The sequence below is a fragment of the Poromitra crassiceps genome, assembly GCF_964638095.1.
Source record: "Poromitra crassiceps genome assembly, chromosome: 12".
Classification (NCBI taxonomy): domain Eukaryota; kingdom Metazoa; phylum Chordata; class Actinopteri; order Beryciformes; family Melamphaidae; genus Poromitra; species Poromitra crassiceps.
The window spans coordinates 14,519,359-14,536,622 of record NC_139632.1 but is presented as its reverse complement, the minus strand read 5'-3'; the positions used below and the strand labels follow the sequence as shown (position 1 = coordinate 14,536,622).

Sequence of the window (17,264 nt, the reverse complement as noted above, 5' to 3'; positions counted from 1 at the left end):
TGTGTCTTGCAGGTATGGAGAGATCCACCCCATGTTCTTTATTGGGACTTTGGAGGCAGCATCTCAAGAGGCCTTCTACGGCAAAGCTAGAGACGTGAGTAGCACACTCGCACACAAGCCACCTTATATCTATGTGTTACAGTGTGGAGAAGTGCCTCAGGGCCGTGTTACAGTGTGGCGAAGTGCCTCAGGGCCGTGTTACAGTGTGGAGAAGTGCCTCAGGGCCGTGTTACAGTGTGGAGAAGTGCCTCAGGGCCGTGTTACAGTGTGGAGAAGTGCCTCAGGGCCGTGTTACAGTGTGGAGAAGTGCCTCAGGGCCGTGTTACAGTGTGGAGAAGTGCCTCAGGGCCGTGTTACAGTGTGGAGAAGTGCCTCAGGGCCGTGTTACAGTGTGGAGAAGTGCCTCAGGGCCGTGTTACAGTGTGGAGAAGTGCCTCAGGGCCGTGTTACAGTGTAGAGAAGTGCCTCAGGGCCGTGTTACAGTGTGGAGAAGTGCCTCAGGGCCGTGTTACAGTGTGGAGAAGTGCCTCAGGGCCGTGTTACAGTGTGGAGAAGTGCCTCTCAGGGCCGCGTTACAGGGTGGAGAAGTGCCTCAGGGCCGTGTTACAGTGTGGAGAAGTGCCTCAGGGCCGCGTTACAGTGTGGAGAAGTGCCTCATGGCCATGTTACAGTGTGGAGAAGTGCCTCATGGCCGTGTCACAGTGTGGAGAAGTGCCTCAGGGCCGTGTCACAGTGTGGAGAAGTGCCTCAGGGCCGTGTTACAGTGTGGAGAAGTGCCTCTCAGGGCCGCGTTACAGGGTGGAGAAGTGCCTCAGGGCCGTGTTACAGTGTGGAGAAGTGCCTCAGGGCCGCGTTACAGTGTGGAGAAGTGCCTCATGGCCATGTTACAGTGTGGAGAAGTGCCTCATGGCCGTGTTACAGTGTGGAGAAGTGCCTGAGGGCCACGTTACAGTGTGGAGAAGTGCCTCAGGGCCACTATTTGATATCATTTCATCGAAACCCTCATCAAATTTTCACCCTGACAGCTGAGGCTTTATTTTTAGCCGTCCAGTTTCCCCCCTTGTTTCTCGGCTTTTGTCCTTTTAAGGAGGCTTGTATCAACTGACAGCTTGTGTGGATTACAGTCTCATTAGACTTTGAGGAGGCAGCAAGATGTTAGGGGGGTTCAGATCACCAGGCGCAGGGAGGGAGGGAGCAAGAGACGGCAAGAGCATCATAGAGAGAACGTGGTCAGAATGGAGAGAGGAAAGGCGTTAAAAAGTCCAACCCAACGGGAGAGACGAGGTGAGGAGTGGAAGAAGAATGGGAGGAATAAGAGTGTGAGATCTTGAGGGAAGAGCAAACGACGGGGAGTGGGTGATGAACGGAGATGGAAGAAGAGAAGCTCAAGAGAAGCTTGGCTTCTTGCCTGCTTCCCAGCTGATCTCCTCTCCTAAGCCAGCGCAATATGGCCCCATGTCTCCGTGGTGTTCACACTCTCTGTACTGTACTCCACGCAGCGCACGGGGTCGAAATAGTGTTTTCATTGTATTTAATTTTTATTTTTGGGGAAGCTTGATTTAGCCTGCCAAATGTGCTGCTGTGGTGGGAATGGCTTTAAGGGAAGCGTGCAAAGAACTCTGACAAACCAAATGAGCCATTGACTGTTTCACTACACAGCAGCACATGGGGAACACTGTTATACCTTCTCCTTTTTACTCTCACACCATCCATCCCCTCTTTCGTTCTTGTCCTTTTGAAAAGAAATGTACTTCTCTCTTTCCTCGTCGCAGAAAGCCAAGAGCCTACTTCATTAAGTGGCTATTGGAATAGGGACTCGCTGGTTTATATATGGAGGAATCAGTCTCACTCTCTCAAAGCCTGAGAGCGGCTAATCACTAAGCAAAACACTACATTTGATGAAGTGTTTCTGAAGGTGTGTGTTGGGGGGCTGTTGAGATAGACTCAATCCATCCTTAATGAAAATGCTTTGGGCCGCTGAGCTCAGCTGAACCCTCTTGGGGGATGAGTGGTTAGTCAGAGCGCACAGAGAGATAGGCCACCCATCACCAGCCACCGTCCTCGCTAAATCCCCGTCAACGCAGCGGCTAATCGCACTAACCCCACTCTCCTCCGCCCTCCACTCCTCTCCTCTCTCCTCTCCTCTCCTCTGTCTGCCACACACAAAGACACATCAAAATTCATAGCCTCGCTGGAGAGGAGAGTTCAGGGATTTATCACTGCCAAGTATCCACTTAAGTCCCCAGCGATCATGGCCTCGCTCGCAGAGTCAAGAGGAAAGAGCATCGCCGCAGATGATGAGAGAGATGGTGAAACAGATACCGGCTGGAAGAGCTGATAGCTTCATGTTGACCATGCCTCTCAGGACTGTTGCTTTGTGCTGCTGTGTTGAGGCAGTGCAATGTTCAGCTCACAAACGTTGGACAAACTTAACATTATTAGTCTGTTGCATTAAGCAGCTTTGTAGTGTTCTGTAAAAATAATTGTTGGGCGTTGTTGAGATGTCTACTTAAGTCTAGAGTTAATCTTAATTGTAATTTAACTGAGCATGCGTACTCTTTTCCAGCAACCCCATCCGTCAGATTTATACAGTTAGACACATTGACACCTGGAAGCTACCCAGAGCAACCAGTGACCCACTTCTTCAAACTTCTAGCCCACTTCCTTAAACTTCTGGGCTTCTCAAATTTTCTGATGGCGTTTTTTTAATAGTAATAATAATTTCTTCATGTCTTAACGTGATATTAAGGCTTTACAGAAATTACTCCAAGTCTCGAATCTGAGCTTGCAAATAACGATGGAAAACCAAATCACACCTACCAGGATGCCATAAGCCGTGTACTGTAGATCTATATCATCTACATCTAGAGCTATAAAATCACCAGGAACACTTGCTCATGATTTATGGAGTGAATCTGAAATTGTCATCATGAGATGAATAATTCAAAATCAAATCTGTAGTAGTACTGAAAAAAGTGCAGAGAACCTACAAACCATCAGTAGGTAGATGATCATAAGCCTACATACCCAAAGATATCTCATCAGATTTAAACATGTACTTCAATGCTCTCGCTGAATTCTGTCTTTGATTATTTTGCGCTAATCGCATCTGAAAGATGAGGGGCCATTCTGATGATCTCTGCGTTTCTACGTTGAGACCCTCCTGTGTGTTTGAGCATCGATCTGAATGTGTTTTCCCACTGTGTGTGTGTGTGTGTGTGTGTGTGTGTGTGTGTGTGTGTGTGTGTGTGTGTGGGAGGTCACTGGATCAGTCATTTGAGCTCTTCATTTTGAACTGTTTGCTTTTCCAGACTGAGCCTGCCGGTCGTGGAACAATCACTTTCTTGACTTGTCTCTCCTTCCTTCGCTCTGGAGCTTTTCTGTCCCTGCCTGGGTTTCATTCACTGGTCTCCTCTGGCCCTGTTAAACATACATACCTCCCAACATAACACATCACATCCACTGAAAAAGGGCCCTAATTTAGACCAATGGCTGTCTGTCGCAGGTGAAACATTCTTAATGTCGATGTCTTAGTGTCTTTTCTTTTTCTTCTGATTTTCAGAGATTTCTGCTCCATTTGAAACTAATTGGTAGAGAGTGATAGCAATGATGGGAGAGGGAGAGAGGATAAAATATTCAACAAAATGAAACTCCTAACATAGGACTGTGAAGTGTGAATCAAAAGAAACTTTCTTTACCAGTAATGATACTTCAGATTTGATACAAGTAATGAAAGCATGTCGTAATGTTGTGCAGTATTACTTCTATGCAACTTGTGACACCTGCTTTAAATAGAATCAGATCATACTCAATTTCTTCAGTAAAAAAGATACCAGAGACGGTTTGTGTTTTCATTGTAAGAATACATTTTGGCATGTTTCAGTACCTTTTGATACATTTGAAACATTTCTGATATTACTTTATAATAAAACGAGGTTACGATCATTTAATGCCCAGCCTTAGTGCTTTGTAGGCCTCTGATTTACTAGGATGCATCCTGAGACTGTTGTTTTGATGGATAGTAGTGATGCGCGGTGCCTACCTCTATACCTGCTACCTCCATTTGAAACACTGCGGTCACGCCATCCACACTTTGGGGAAGCGTAGTCGCGCTATCTGAAGACCATGGATTAATTGAAGAAAGGGGAGGGGAACTGGGGGGGGAATAGCGTGATCCTCTTCCACGCGCTACGTCCTGCCGGTGAAAACCCCTCCCTGTCAGGTGAAAGTGTCTGGTATGATGTTGTTGTGCAGATAGTGATTGTTTCTTTAGGGACCTATATCATGCAGACATGGATGATGGGAAAATACCACAAATACACCTGCCTGTCCTAATGACCCGCGGCAGTACACAGACTCATTTGTTTGAATCAAACAAACGCTTGTTTCACAAGTGTCATGTTGCCTTCGCAAAACAAACCAGCCATGTCGGAGCGGAGGTAGAATGAGACCTCGCGCGCGTGTGAAAATCCTTCTGAATTTTTACTTCTCAGACTCATCTGATTGCAGCATTGTTTAGAAGTTGTTTTCTCTCTACTGTGTCACAATTCCAATAGGATGCGAGAACAGACTCTCTCTCTCTGTCCCTTTTGGATTTACATACATACAGTACATGTGTTGTCTCTATTTCAGTCGGCTATGGGAACTAGGATGCAAGTACAGTGTAGTTGTTGTGAGATACTGGTGCAGGCTAAACAGCCAAAACCTGTTTGTTGTGGTTGCTAAATCAAGACACATTTGATTGAGATTAATTACATTCAAGTGCCTGTAATCATAGACCCCCCTGTCCCCCCATGGAAATGGAAATGATCTAAGACATGCATTCTTTTATTCTTTTATTGTCTTACATTTGACCTCTGAAGTTTGGTTGAGGTTTTTCTTCTTCTTTTTACTATTCTACCTCATAGAGGTAACAACGTTTGAAATCTCTTTACAGTGTATGTACAGTACACTTATTGCCCAACCCTCGGCACATGGGATGCTGACCGAGGGATCTTTAGTATTTTTACTTTGCCTATTTTGTTATCCTGAAAATGTCTGAGTTGAACAAATAGTGCAATGGGGCTTGCAACTATTATGTCTTGGAGTGCACTTACCTCTGCTGAAATTAGTGCAATTATGGAGTGTCTCTGTGTTCTTGTTTGTTGACTGTTTGTATGTGGTCTGTTTGTTAAGCCAGGATGTGGCTACATGCACTTTTTGACCAAGACAAATTTCCCCCAGGGGACAAGAAAGTTTATCTCATCTCATCTCATCATCTCATGCAGCAAGTAAGGAAAACTGTTTGTACCACATTTTGTACTTATTGGGAGCAAACAAAGAGATGATGGTATAGTTATTATTATGCCTGGACAAGTTGTTTTTCCTGCCTCTGGCAAGAGGAAACCTAGTGATAGCCTCCACGTGACCTCTATGTACGTTACAGGCATAGTCTGTGACGTCACGTTGAAGGCTGGGTTCACCCAGGCTAACCTAGCGAGCCAATCTGCAGTCACTTAAATCAAAGGAACAGGTATGGTGTTGGGATGAAAGACAATGGAAGATTAACCGTTACAGTACTGAACTTGGGCACCAGGAAAAAAAGCAACACGCAGAAAGATAGCATGGTGGAGGTGACCACACCTGACATATCTCTGTTAACCATGCTAACCATAGATCCAGAGGTCTTCTATCAGCAGCCAGCACAATAAATACTCTCCAGTTCACGACCATGAGGCTCTGCTTCATTAACATGCAGGTCCATTTTTAAACTTGAGAAAGATGCTGGCATCATCAATTTGAATGGCAGGATTTATACTAGATGTAGCATTGACTCTATCTGGCCATTGAACTGTGGAGTACGAGGAGTCATGATTATACAGTAGTAGTAGTAGTATTCTGCTGTGTGGAATCTTTCATGACACACACACACACACACACACACACACACACACACACACACAAAGCAAGCTTAGATGTAGGTGAACAGGTGTGAGGAAGGGCTATGGGGTCACTATCTAGCACAGGTTGGACCTAGTAATTTAGCCGAAGCGGGGATTTGGTCCTCCCTGCGAAGAAAAGCAATACAAAAGATCCGACTTGAAAGAGGAGAGGGAACAGAGGGGGCCGTGGACAGTTTAACTAAGATGAAGGACTCTGTGTTATTTGAACCTCCAGTTGGCCAAAGTGCCCACTTTGATTAGTCTTTACACTTGCTCTAATTGAGCATGTATGCGAGGACGAGTCCTCCGCTTATGGCTGCCACACAGTCATGTCTGTGCGACCCGTGTGTGTTGATGTGTGTGTGTTGGTGTGTGTGTGTGTGTTGGTGTGTCGACATTTGAGTGTGTGTGTGTGTGTGAGGGGCTAAAACTCGCCCTCCCCTCTCTCTCTCTCTCTCACTCATTCCTCTCTCTCTCAAGAGCGAACGGGCTTGTCTTCTCAGCGTGAGTGTTTAATCTTTTCAGGGCCGTTGAATCGGCCCCAATGAATGAGCCCCCAGCCCCTTCTCTCTAGGAGCCCGGGGAGATTATTCTAAAGGACTAATCGTTGAGCAAACACAGCAGTGCTCTCCCACTCCTATTCTACACAGGCCACAATATAGCACAACCTCCTCTCCCACTCCTATTCTACACAGGCCACAATATAGCACAACCTCCTCTCCTACTCCTATTCTACACAGGCCATAATATAGCACAACCTCCTCTCCCACTCCTATTCTACACAGGCCACAATATAGCACAACCTCCTCTCCCACTCCTATTCTACACAGGCCACAATATAGCACAACCTCCTCTCCTACTCCTATTCTACACAGGCCACAATATAGCACAACCTCCTCTCCCACTCCTATTCTACACAGGCCACAATATAGCACAACCTCCTCTCCTACTCCTATTCTACACAGGCCACAATATAGCACAACCTCCTCTCCCACTCCTATTCTACACAGGCCACAATATAGCACAACCTCCTCTCCTACTCCTATTCTACACAGGCCACAATATAGCACAACCTCCTCTCCCACTCCTATTCTACACAGGCCACAATATAGCACAACCTCCTCTCCCACTCCTATTCTACACAGGCCACAATATAGCACAACCTCCTCTCCCACTCCTATTCTACACAGGCCACAATATAGCACAACCTCCTCTCCCACTCCTATTCTACACAGGCCACAATATAGCACAACCTCCTCTCCCACTCCTATTCTACACAGGCCACAATATAGCACAACCTCCTCTCCCACTCCTATTCTACACAGGCCACAATATAGCACAACCTCCTCTCCCACTCCTATTCTACACAGGCCACAATATAGCACAACCTCCTCTCCCACTCCTATTCTACACAGGCCACAATATAGCACAACCTCCTCTCCCACTCCTATTCTACACAGGCCACAATATAGCACAACCTCCTCTCCCACTCCTATTCTACACAGGCCACAATATAGCACAACCTCCTCTCCCACTCCTATTCTACACAGGCCACAATATAGCACAACCTCCTCTCCCACTCCTATTCTACACAGGCCACAATATAGCACAATCTCCTCTCCCACTCCTATTCTACACAGGCCACAATATAGCACAACCTCCTCTCCTACTCCTATTCTACACAGGCCACAATATAGCACAACCTCCTCTCCCACTCCTATTCTACACAGGCCACAATATAGCACAACCTCCTCTCCCACTCCTATTCTACACAGGCCACAATATAGCACAACCTCCTCTCCCACTCCTATTCTACACAGACTACAATATAGCACAACCTCCTCTCCCACTCCTATTCTACACAGACTACAATATAGCACAACCTCCTCTCCCACTCCTATTATACACAGGCCACAATATAGCACAACCTCCTCTCCCACTCCTATTCTACACAGGCCACAATATAGCACAACCTCCTCTCCCACTCCTATTATACACAGGCCACAATATAGCACAACCTCCTCTCCCACTCCTGTTCTACACAGACTACAATATAGCACAACCTCCTCTCCCACTCCTGTTCTAATCTACACAGGCCACAATATAGCACAACCTCCTCTCCCACTCCTATTCCACACAGGCCACAATATAGCACAACCTCCTCTCCCACTCCTATTCCACACAGGCCCTCAATATAGCACAACCTCCTCTCCCACTCCTGTTCTAATCTACACAGGCCTCAATATAGCACAACCTCCTCTCCCACTCCTGTTCTAATCTACACAGGCCACAATATAGCACAACCTCCTCTCCCACTCCTATTCCACACAGGCCCTCAATATAGCACAACCTCCTCTCCTACTCAAGATTCAAGATTCAATAGTTTTATTGCCATATCAACCAAAATTGATTGGAATTTGTCTTGGCATGCTCAACAGACAAAACAATCACAGTAACAGACCATGAGAGACAGACAATACAACTACACATCTGCTGCAATGTATAAAAAGTAGGAACATGCAATCAAAAACAACTGCAAAATGCAAAACAGTTTGCAATACAGTGTACAGTGCAGGGTAGGCACAGGCGGCTAGTGCAACAAAAAAAGTGCACAATGCATTAAAGTGTCTGGTGCATTAAAAGACCAGGGGTAAAATTAAGTTGGGGTGGTGAACTGAACTGAGGAGGAGTTAAGGGCCCTCACTGCTTCAGGGTACGAGCTGTTACGCAGACGAGTGGTTCGGCATTTGATGCTGCATTTGATGCTCCTATTCTACACAGGCCACAACATAGCACAACCTCCTCTTTCACGTCCCCTCACTTTTTATGCCCTGTGTGAATTCTTTTGATTTTTTGGTATATGCAGCCTAGTCTACTGCTGCTGAGATCCAGTCCCCCCCCTTCAGTTGTGGATAAAAGAAAAACAAGCAAAGACTACTACGGTACTTTTTTTATGGCAAGATAAGTCACATGTAATTTAGAGAGCATTACTTCCTACATCGTCCCCTGGAACCTTTTATGTGGGCGGGTGTGTTTGTCTTTTAATTAGTTTGTCAGTGGGGGGAATCTGACAGGCTTATATGATGGTGTCAATATCCTTGGATTTGGAGCTTCGTCAATATTGTCTGGCCCTGCCGCTGCTAACCTGAGCAGGCCGCCGGCTTTCGATGTAAAATAAATCGAGTGATTTGTCTGTTTTGTTTTCTCCGTATCTTCGTCACGTCCAAGGGAAGTTTTATTTACGCCGCTCTCCGTTTGATTTTGAATTTTCTGTATTATGGCCCACAACCACAAACGTTTGTCCTGGTCTAAAATGTTGTTTCAGTGGCCTTACTGTAGTTTCCACCCGTCCATAAGGAAAACACTGGCGTGCTGCTGACCTCTTTTCATTCTCCATCTTTCTCTCTCTCTCCATCTCTCTCCCTCCTTTCCTTTCTTCTCCTCTCTGCAGAGAAAGCTGCTGGCCATCTACCTCCACAACGATGAAAGTGTCCTCAGCAACGTCTTCTGCTCCCAGATGATGTGTGCCGACTCCATCGTCTCCTACCTGAGCCAGAACTTCATAACATGGGCCTGGGACGTCACTAAAGAAGCTAACAAAGCCAGGTAGGAGTCAGTCAGTCACTGTTTCCAGGTGGCCTGCTGTGAGTAAAGCTGCAGGACTTATCAATAATATAAAATATTGTTTTATTCCCTTGTTACCCATTGTTGTGTGTGTGTGTGTGTGTGTGTGTGTGCGCGTGTGTCTGTGTGTGTCTACCTGACTTTGCTGACAGGTGTTATGAATAATTATGGACACAGCTGGCAGGTGTTAGAAACACTAGAAATCTTGTGCGATTCGTGCGCTCATTTCTAGGGTGGAGACGATGCGCCATGGGCACACTTTTTTTGGCGTGTGACCAAACTCATGCCAATTCATGCTCTTGAAGCACGCATGTGTCCCGTGTGCTGCAGGACCAAACGGTGAGCTGATCCAGGTCTTCCGTCCTCTTGTGGTCTGCAAGTGGCTCGAGCTGGTCCATGTTGTTGTCGCCAGGGTCAGGGTTGATTGGCTGGGCTGTGAGAAAAGAGTCATCCAATTTATAAACTCAGTAGGGAAGGATTTATGACATCACTGATTCACTGATGACGTCACAATGCCATCACTGATGATGTCTCCATGTATACTGATGATGTCACAATGTCTATGAAATCATCAGTGTCTGTCATAAATCACTGATGGCATCACAATCGCTCAAGTGACATCACATGATAACATGTCTATGACATCCCTAGCTGCAATGTGTACCTAATAAAGTGGATATTGAGTGTTTTTCAGTCAATTTCTGTGCCATGCAACTTGATTTGTGCACAAGCCGTTCTTTAAAGGACCTGAAAGGAAGTTGTCTGAAGCATCTTGCTCTCTTAGAAATGTCAGCCTCGTGTTACAGTATCACAATTCTGACGTGCAGTTCATAATGCAGCTCTATCTGTGTGAGCAGCAACCCACATAGACAAGCTTCTCTCTCCACTACATTTCAAGCAGGCAAAGTGTTGAGTCTGGGAGGGACATAGTAAATGATTTGACATTCTATATTGTGCTGTGACTAAATGTGAAGGACTTGAAAGATTGAAGATGACATCTTAATTGCTGGCATTCAACTCTCACTCGAACGCTCGCAGCCTCTCTCTCTGCTCCCCCTCTCTTCAACTTCAGCCTCTTCAGAAGCAGGGAGGTGGCATGCTAACAAAAGGCGTTGTGTTTGCATGATGAGGCCCCTGATTGGGCCGTCTCTTGACTAAGCTGTCTGAATGGAGAGGCAGTGGGAGATGAAGGGCTCTCTTGGAGTCCAAACATCTCTATCTCTCTCCTAAAGAGTCATTTATACTCGGGACGTGAAAGCCCTCGTCGTCCTCGCCGTGGGGCTACGCCGCAGCTCCCCGAAAATGTGACGGACTGTCGGGGCGACGCAGCTGACGTGACCAGTGCAAGTATACTATCAAACTAGGCACAGGTTGGTGGAACTGCGCGGCCTCGTCCGCCCTGCAGCTCGCCGACTTCGCATCACTGATGAGATCACTGATGATATCAAAGACTTTGTGACATCATCAGTGATGTCACAATTGCCAGAATGTTATCGAAAACCACAATATCAGTGCCTATGACAAGGGAGGGAGGGACAGAATGTAGGGAAACAGTGGATGGATAAACCCAGGAGGCGGTAATGCAACATAAAGGCCATAAAACACCACAGAAGAAGTCCCTATGATATCATCAGGGATGTCATAAGATGATCTTGCTCTTATCACATCACTATGACATCATCAGCGCCTATGACATCATCAGTGATGTCATAAGATGAGTTTTGCGCTTATGACATCACTATGACTGTGACATCATTAGCGGGACAGAAAAAGTCATCCTCTTCAACTTCTTTGCAGGTGTGGCTGATGGACATGATCTCTGTTATACAGATGGAGAGACTCAGGTCACTGAGAACCAACTCGCTTGGAAGGTTCTCAACTATCTGGGACTCATTTTTGGCCTACTTCAACAAGGTTAAGAATGACCAGAGACTGAGGTTAGGGGAGACGGATGACTTGCCCGGCTGGTATCTCATGGACCCCTTGCGTAGTAGATGTTGCAGAGACCAGTTTACTACCAACCTGTGTTGGTAGTAAACTGGTCTCTGCAACATCTACTAATGGCACAGGTGGTCCAACTACTAGGATTGACTCGGTCAGGTGGCTAATTTTGTTTAACAATATGGGGGGAAATTCCTACATAGATTCGACCAGTCCTATCCAGGTTCACCAGTCCTATCCAGGTTCAAGCGTGGGGCTGTGGTGAGGTTTGATTGGGCCGACTCATTAGCTTTGTGCCCAGGGTAAACCCCAGCTCTCCTCTCTCTCCCTCTTCCCCTCATGTTACCCCTGCCTCTCTCTATCCCCTCTCATCTCCTTCCTGTTCTCTACATCTCTCTCCATCCCCTCTCATCTCCTTCCTGTTCTCTACATCTCTCTCCATCCCCTCTCATCTCCTTCCTGTTCTCTACATCTCTCTCCATCCCCTCTCATCTCCTTCCTGTTCTCTACATCTCTCTCCTTCCCCTCTCATCTCCTTCCTGTTCTCTACATCTCTCTCTTCCCCTCTCATCTCCTTCCTGTTCTCTACATCTCTCTCTATCCCCTCTCATCTCCTTCCTGTTCTCTACATCTCTCTCCTTCCCCTCTCATCTCCTTCCTGTTCTCTACATCTCTCTCCATCCCCTCTCATCTCCTTCCTGTTCTCTACATCTCTCTCCATCCCCTCATCTCCTTCCTGTTCTCTACATCTCTCTCCATCCCCTCTCATCTCCTTCCTGTTCTCTACATCTCTCTCCATCCCCTCTCATCTCCTTCCTGTTCTCTACATCTCTCTCCATCCCCTCTCATCTCCTTCCTGTTCTCTACATCTCTCTTTCCCCTCTCATCTCCTTCCTGTTCTCTACATCTCTCTCTATCCCCTCTCATCTCCTTCCTGTTCTCTACATCTCTCTCCATCCCCTCTCATCTCCTTCCTGTTCTCTACATCTCTCTCTTCCCCTCTCATCTCCTTCCTGTTCTCTACATCTCTCTCCATCCCCTCTCATCTCCTTCCTGTTCTCTACATCTCTCTCTATCCCCTCTCATCTCCTTCCTGTTCTCTACATCTCTCTCTTCCCCTCTCATCTCCTTCCTGTTCTCTACATCTCTCTCTTCCCCTCTCATCTCCTTCCTGTTCTCTACATCTCTCTCCATCCCCTCTCATCTCCTTCCTGTTCTCTACATCTCTCTCTTCCCCTCTCATCTCCTTCCTGTTCTCTACATCTCTCTCTTCCCCTCTCATCTCCTTCCTGTTCTCTACATCTCTCTCTTCCCCTCTCATCTCCTTCCTGTTCTCTACATCTCTCTCTTCCCCTCTCATCTCCTTCCTGTTCTCTACATCTCTCTCCATCCCCTCATCTCCTTCCTGTTCTCTACATCTCTCCTTCCCCTCTCACCTCCTTCCTGTTCTCTACATCTCTCTCTATCCCCTCACCTCCTTCCTGTTCTCTCCATCTCTCTCTCTATCTCACCACGTCCCTCTCCCCCTCTCTCTCCCCAGCCCCTCCAGAGTTAAGCCTGCCCCCTGGTAGGAGCCGTTTAAGAAAGGCTCGCACCCTGACCTACCTCACCCCTCCATTATTTCTTTGAAGGATATTCTCTCCTTCCTCCATTCCGCTCTCCTTTCTCCTTCTCTCCTGTTCGCCTCCTTTGCTTTTTGCCCCAGCTGAGTCTTTTTATTGCACGTTAAAAGGCGGGCAACATCTGGAGCTTTTCATGGCACACAGCGAGTCACAGCTTTGCTGCTAACGCATGCGTGCACTTGTGCACCGGCGCTCACACATCGGCCACTTCTCCACATTCTCACGCTCTCTGCTTGATTCAAAGTGACTGCTGATTGGCACCAATCACAGAGGCTGTTAAGAAGGTATCCTGGCTGTGTGCGTGTGCGTGCGTGTGTGTGTGTGTGTGTGTGTGTGTGTGTGTGTGTGTGTGTGTGTGTGTGTGATGAACCTGCTCCTATTGGAATGTGCTTGTTGCTTTGCCTCCATTCTCACAGTCCTTCCAGTTAAATGATTAATTATGCATAAAAGCAGATCCGCTGATTGCGTGCCAGTGTAATTGTCACCCATGGGAAATTAATGTGATATATCATATAGAGGAACTGTACTGTCTAGGCGCATGGCAAATATTGACACTGTCAGTTGATAAACACGCTGAAATTCTTAGATCATTTGATACGAGAGTGCAGTCTTGCTCCTTCAGGTGTCCTAGAGGTGTGATGATCCCATGGTAACATCTATGCATGCACATGTACTTCTGATGAGTCAACTACACTCAGTTTCTTTTCCTCACCACTATTTCATCTGTTGGATTGTAGAGGTTTGTGTTTGTGTGGCTTCCGTATTTTCATACAAGTCATTTTAGAAGACACTTGTTGTTTTTCCTTTTCTTTTTCTGCTGTGTGTGCGTGTGTGTGTATGTGTGTATGTGCATGTGTGTCTGTGTGTGTGGAGAAAGCAGTTCACGTCACGCGCCGCTTTTCTGCAAAGTTGAACTTATTTCAACTTCTGAGAAAATGTTGACCAAGTGCTGGCAGCTGGGGGGAAAAAAACACTGTGTGCCTCAGCCCAAGTCAACAGGTTAACGTGTTCTGTTCACTTGACTAGTCACCTTGACATCCTCAGAGCTGAAAACACAATTACTGTTTGAGAAGGGGGAAAAAATCATCATCAGTCATTTTCAAATCAAAACATGTCCAAAGAGTGTAGAACATAGTGAGCAAGCCAGAGCATCCGGTTTCCCGTACATTCCCATACAGGTGTCTGGCAAAAAGCTTCCCTGCAGTGCTACTGTGTACCAGCCTGACTCATCAGCGGGCCACTGAAGCGACACGGCAGTCGACTCACATCTTCACGGCTCACCTTGATGTGAACACATGCAGCTTGACAGTCCAGGGAAACATTAACTCTTTTCGCTACCTGAATGTGCAGTGAGAGACAAATTAGAACCTGTCAATCATATGAGGCAGCCAAGCTCACGGTAGTTGCAAGCTCCATGCAGGTGTTTCCTCTGCATTGGCTAAGCCCTGGAGGGTTTTTTTAAGGGCCACAAGGCTTGATATAGACAAGGCTACATTCTTGGCCATGTTATGTTATGGCTGCTTGAGCCTCTGCTGAACTGTTCAACTCGGCTTGACTTCCTCCTGCACTCAACGTTGTGTTGGTACTCGTTCTATAGGTGAGAGAACCGGACGGACAAACCTGTCGTTACAACACATGCCCATGTGGCCAGCCGCACGCGCATGCGCGCACCACGCACACACACGCACACGCACACACACACACACACACACACACACGCACACACTCATACACACTCATGCCGACGATGGCCGGTGAAATACAGTCTGTGGTCATTTTGCCCTTCCTCCGGGGGGCAGCCAGGAGCAGTGGGCAGGAGCAGTGGTACAGCACCCGGGGACCTTCGTTGCTGGTCAGGCGGCCATCTTCTTTCATGTTTTTAAGTGGGGCGTTCATATGCACCTTATGTAGCCCCGCCCACTTGACCCAGGGGAGCATGGGGAGAACATGCAAACTCCACACAGAAAGGCCCTTTCGCGAGCTAACCGACCTGGGCACCATAGGGGCTTGAGAACATGGGGGGAGACCATGCCCCACAGCATCCCAGGCGGGATATTGAACCCAGGACCTTATTGCTGTGAGGCGACAGCACTGCCACTCCGCCACCGTGTCCCCATGTATCCACTGCTTCATGTACCGATTGAAGCTCTTTGCAACAGTGGATGAAGGTTAAGTCCAGGTTGTGTTTCCAGGCCAAATGGTTTTTGTCTTGTGATGATCAGTTTGACTGTGCTGGATTGACTCCTCGCTCCTTAGATAGAAACCAAACAAGGTTGGCTTGTGTTTGATGGGAGAATTAAGGTTGGGTTACCCTTCAAGTTAGGGACCATTGTCCCCTGGTCTTTCATTACAGGTTAGAGTTTCCCTCTGGGCTATTGTCATGGTGTGCCCGGGGGTTAGCTCTTTGAAGGGACAAGTGTCAGGGACAAACTGAACATCAGGATTTAGGGTACCCACCTCCTCCTTCCAAGACATGGGTCACCCAAAGTACAAGGGCATGTTTCTTTTAAATCAGATTGAAAGGAGTTTCTTATTTTAGTTATACCTTTTTACAGTGTAACTGGTCTGATCTTTTTTTTTATCAATTATTTATTGAAATAAATTTTAAAGATACAGAGAAAAACACAATAAGCCACAAACATCTACAAAGAACACGAAATACAAATTCAAAATAATACATACATAAACACAAACTTACTCAGGAACACAACCCCCCCTCCCCGCAGGACCCCACCCACCAACCCACATACATGATTAGCTCACAGCAATATGAGTCCCCAACAGCAAGAAAAGAAAAACATCACAAAAACAAATGGAACCTAGCTATCATGGCGACGCCCATGGCCCCCACACATGACTTCTATAAAAGTATTCCAAGACGTAACATTTTCAACTCACCGTTCCCCGATCGGGGGAGAGCCAAAACTGGCTCCATGCTTCCTCCGAGACATGGGCAGTAGCCAGCCGCTTCTTTTCACCTGACAGGGGAAGCTTCACCGGTAGGACATCGCACGTGGGAGGATCACGCTATTCCAACGAGTTTCCCTCCCTCCCTCCGAACAGGCGCCCCGAACGACCAGAGGAGGCACAACTTCAGCGACCAGTATATTGCATGTTTTTGGTGAGGGGTTCCTATATGAAGGAAACCCCCAGGGGGCACGGAGAGAACATGCAAACTCCACACAGAAAGGCCCTTTTGATGACCCCACCCGGGCGGTGGGCACTCAAGGACATGCGGACGGGCACGCACTCCTTCAGCGCTCACAGCGTCCCAGGTGGGAATCGAACCCAGGACCTTCTAGCTGTGAGGCGATTCGGGCCACCATGACAGCCAGGTCCACAACTGAAGATACCCATTGTTCCAAAGGCAAATTATGAGGAGCCATCCATCTCTGGGCTACCTTTTTTTTTTTTTTTTCTCGGCGGTAAGGCGTAGTAACAGCCAACGCCTGTACCTCAAAGCTAAATTCAACCCAGTAAAATCATTCAACAACAGAATAAGGGGCACAAGGGACAGTGACACCCAGCACTGCGGACATCTTCCTGGCTACTTCTCTCCAAAATAAAGACACAGCTGAGCAGTCCCAGACCATGTGTAGAAAAGTTCCTGTAACTGGTCTGATCCTACCTTTAATAGTACCGCAATGAGCTGACGTGCTTCATATCATAGTTTGAAAAGTCTGCAGGTAGCTCCCTCAACTTCACATTTTAATGAGTTCCACCCCCTCGTATCTATCCTCTTCCCTCTGTCCCTCCATCCATTCCATTACGTCTCTATTTTACCAGCCAGTTATGAAAGTAGATCTTATTAAATAGGCGGGAGGAAAAGCTAAGCTATATTTGCATTCAGTCTATAGCAACTCATTAATATGATGACATTTACAGGGAAGTGGGCCCGGGCCCCGGCTGCCTGCTACCCTTTTCCCTGCCTGAAATGTTAATTTAAAAAGTTCTGTCTTTGTAATGGAATAAGAAATCTTCTCTTGCCCTATCAATTCTGGGCGTCTGGTGAGGAATACTAATTCATCCGCGCTTCCAATTTAGACAGCATGTCACTCTAATGGAATAACAAACGGCAGAATTGGTTTTAAAGTCCTTAATGCCACGAGTTGTGCGTGTATTTCTCTTTTCTGCTGTGTGCATGTGAAATGATGGC

The 17,264-nt window shown here is 47.0% G+C and overlaps 1 protein-coding gene across 1 annotated transcript in view; it reads left to right on the top strand.

Moving 5' to 3' along the window:
* Nucleotides 1-17,264, top strand: part of faf1 (Fas (TNFRSF6) associated factor 1) — a 98,510-nt gene that overhangs the window by 56,338 nt on the left and 24,908 nt on the right. The window contains exons 12-13 of the mRNA XM_083646967.1: nt 13-94; nt 9,373-9,527. Of these exons, the coding sequence (XP_083503093.1) occupies nt 13-94; nt 9,373-9,527 (237 nt within the window). The remainder of the gene's footprint in view (nt 1-12; nt 95-9,372; nt 9,528-17,264) is intronic.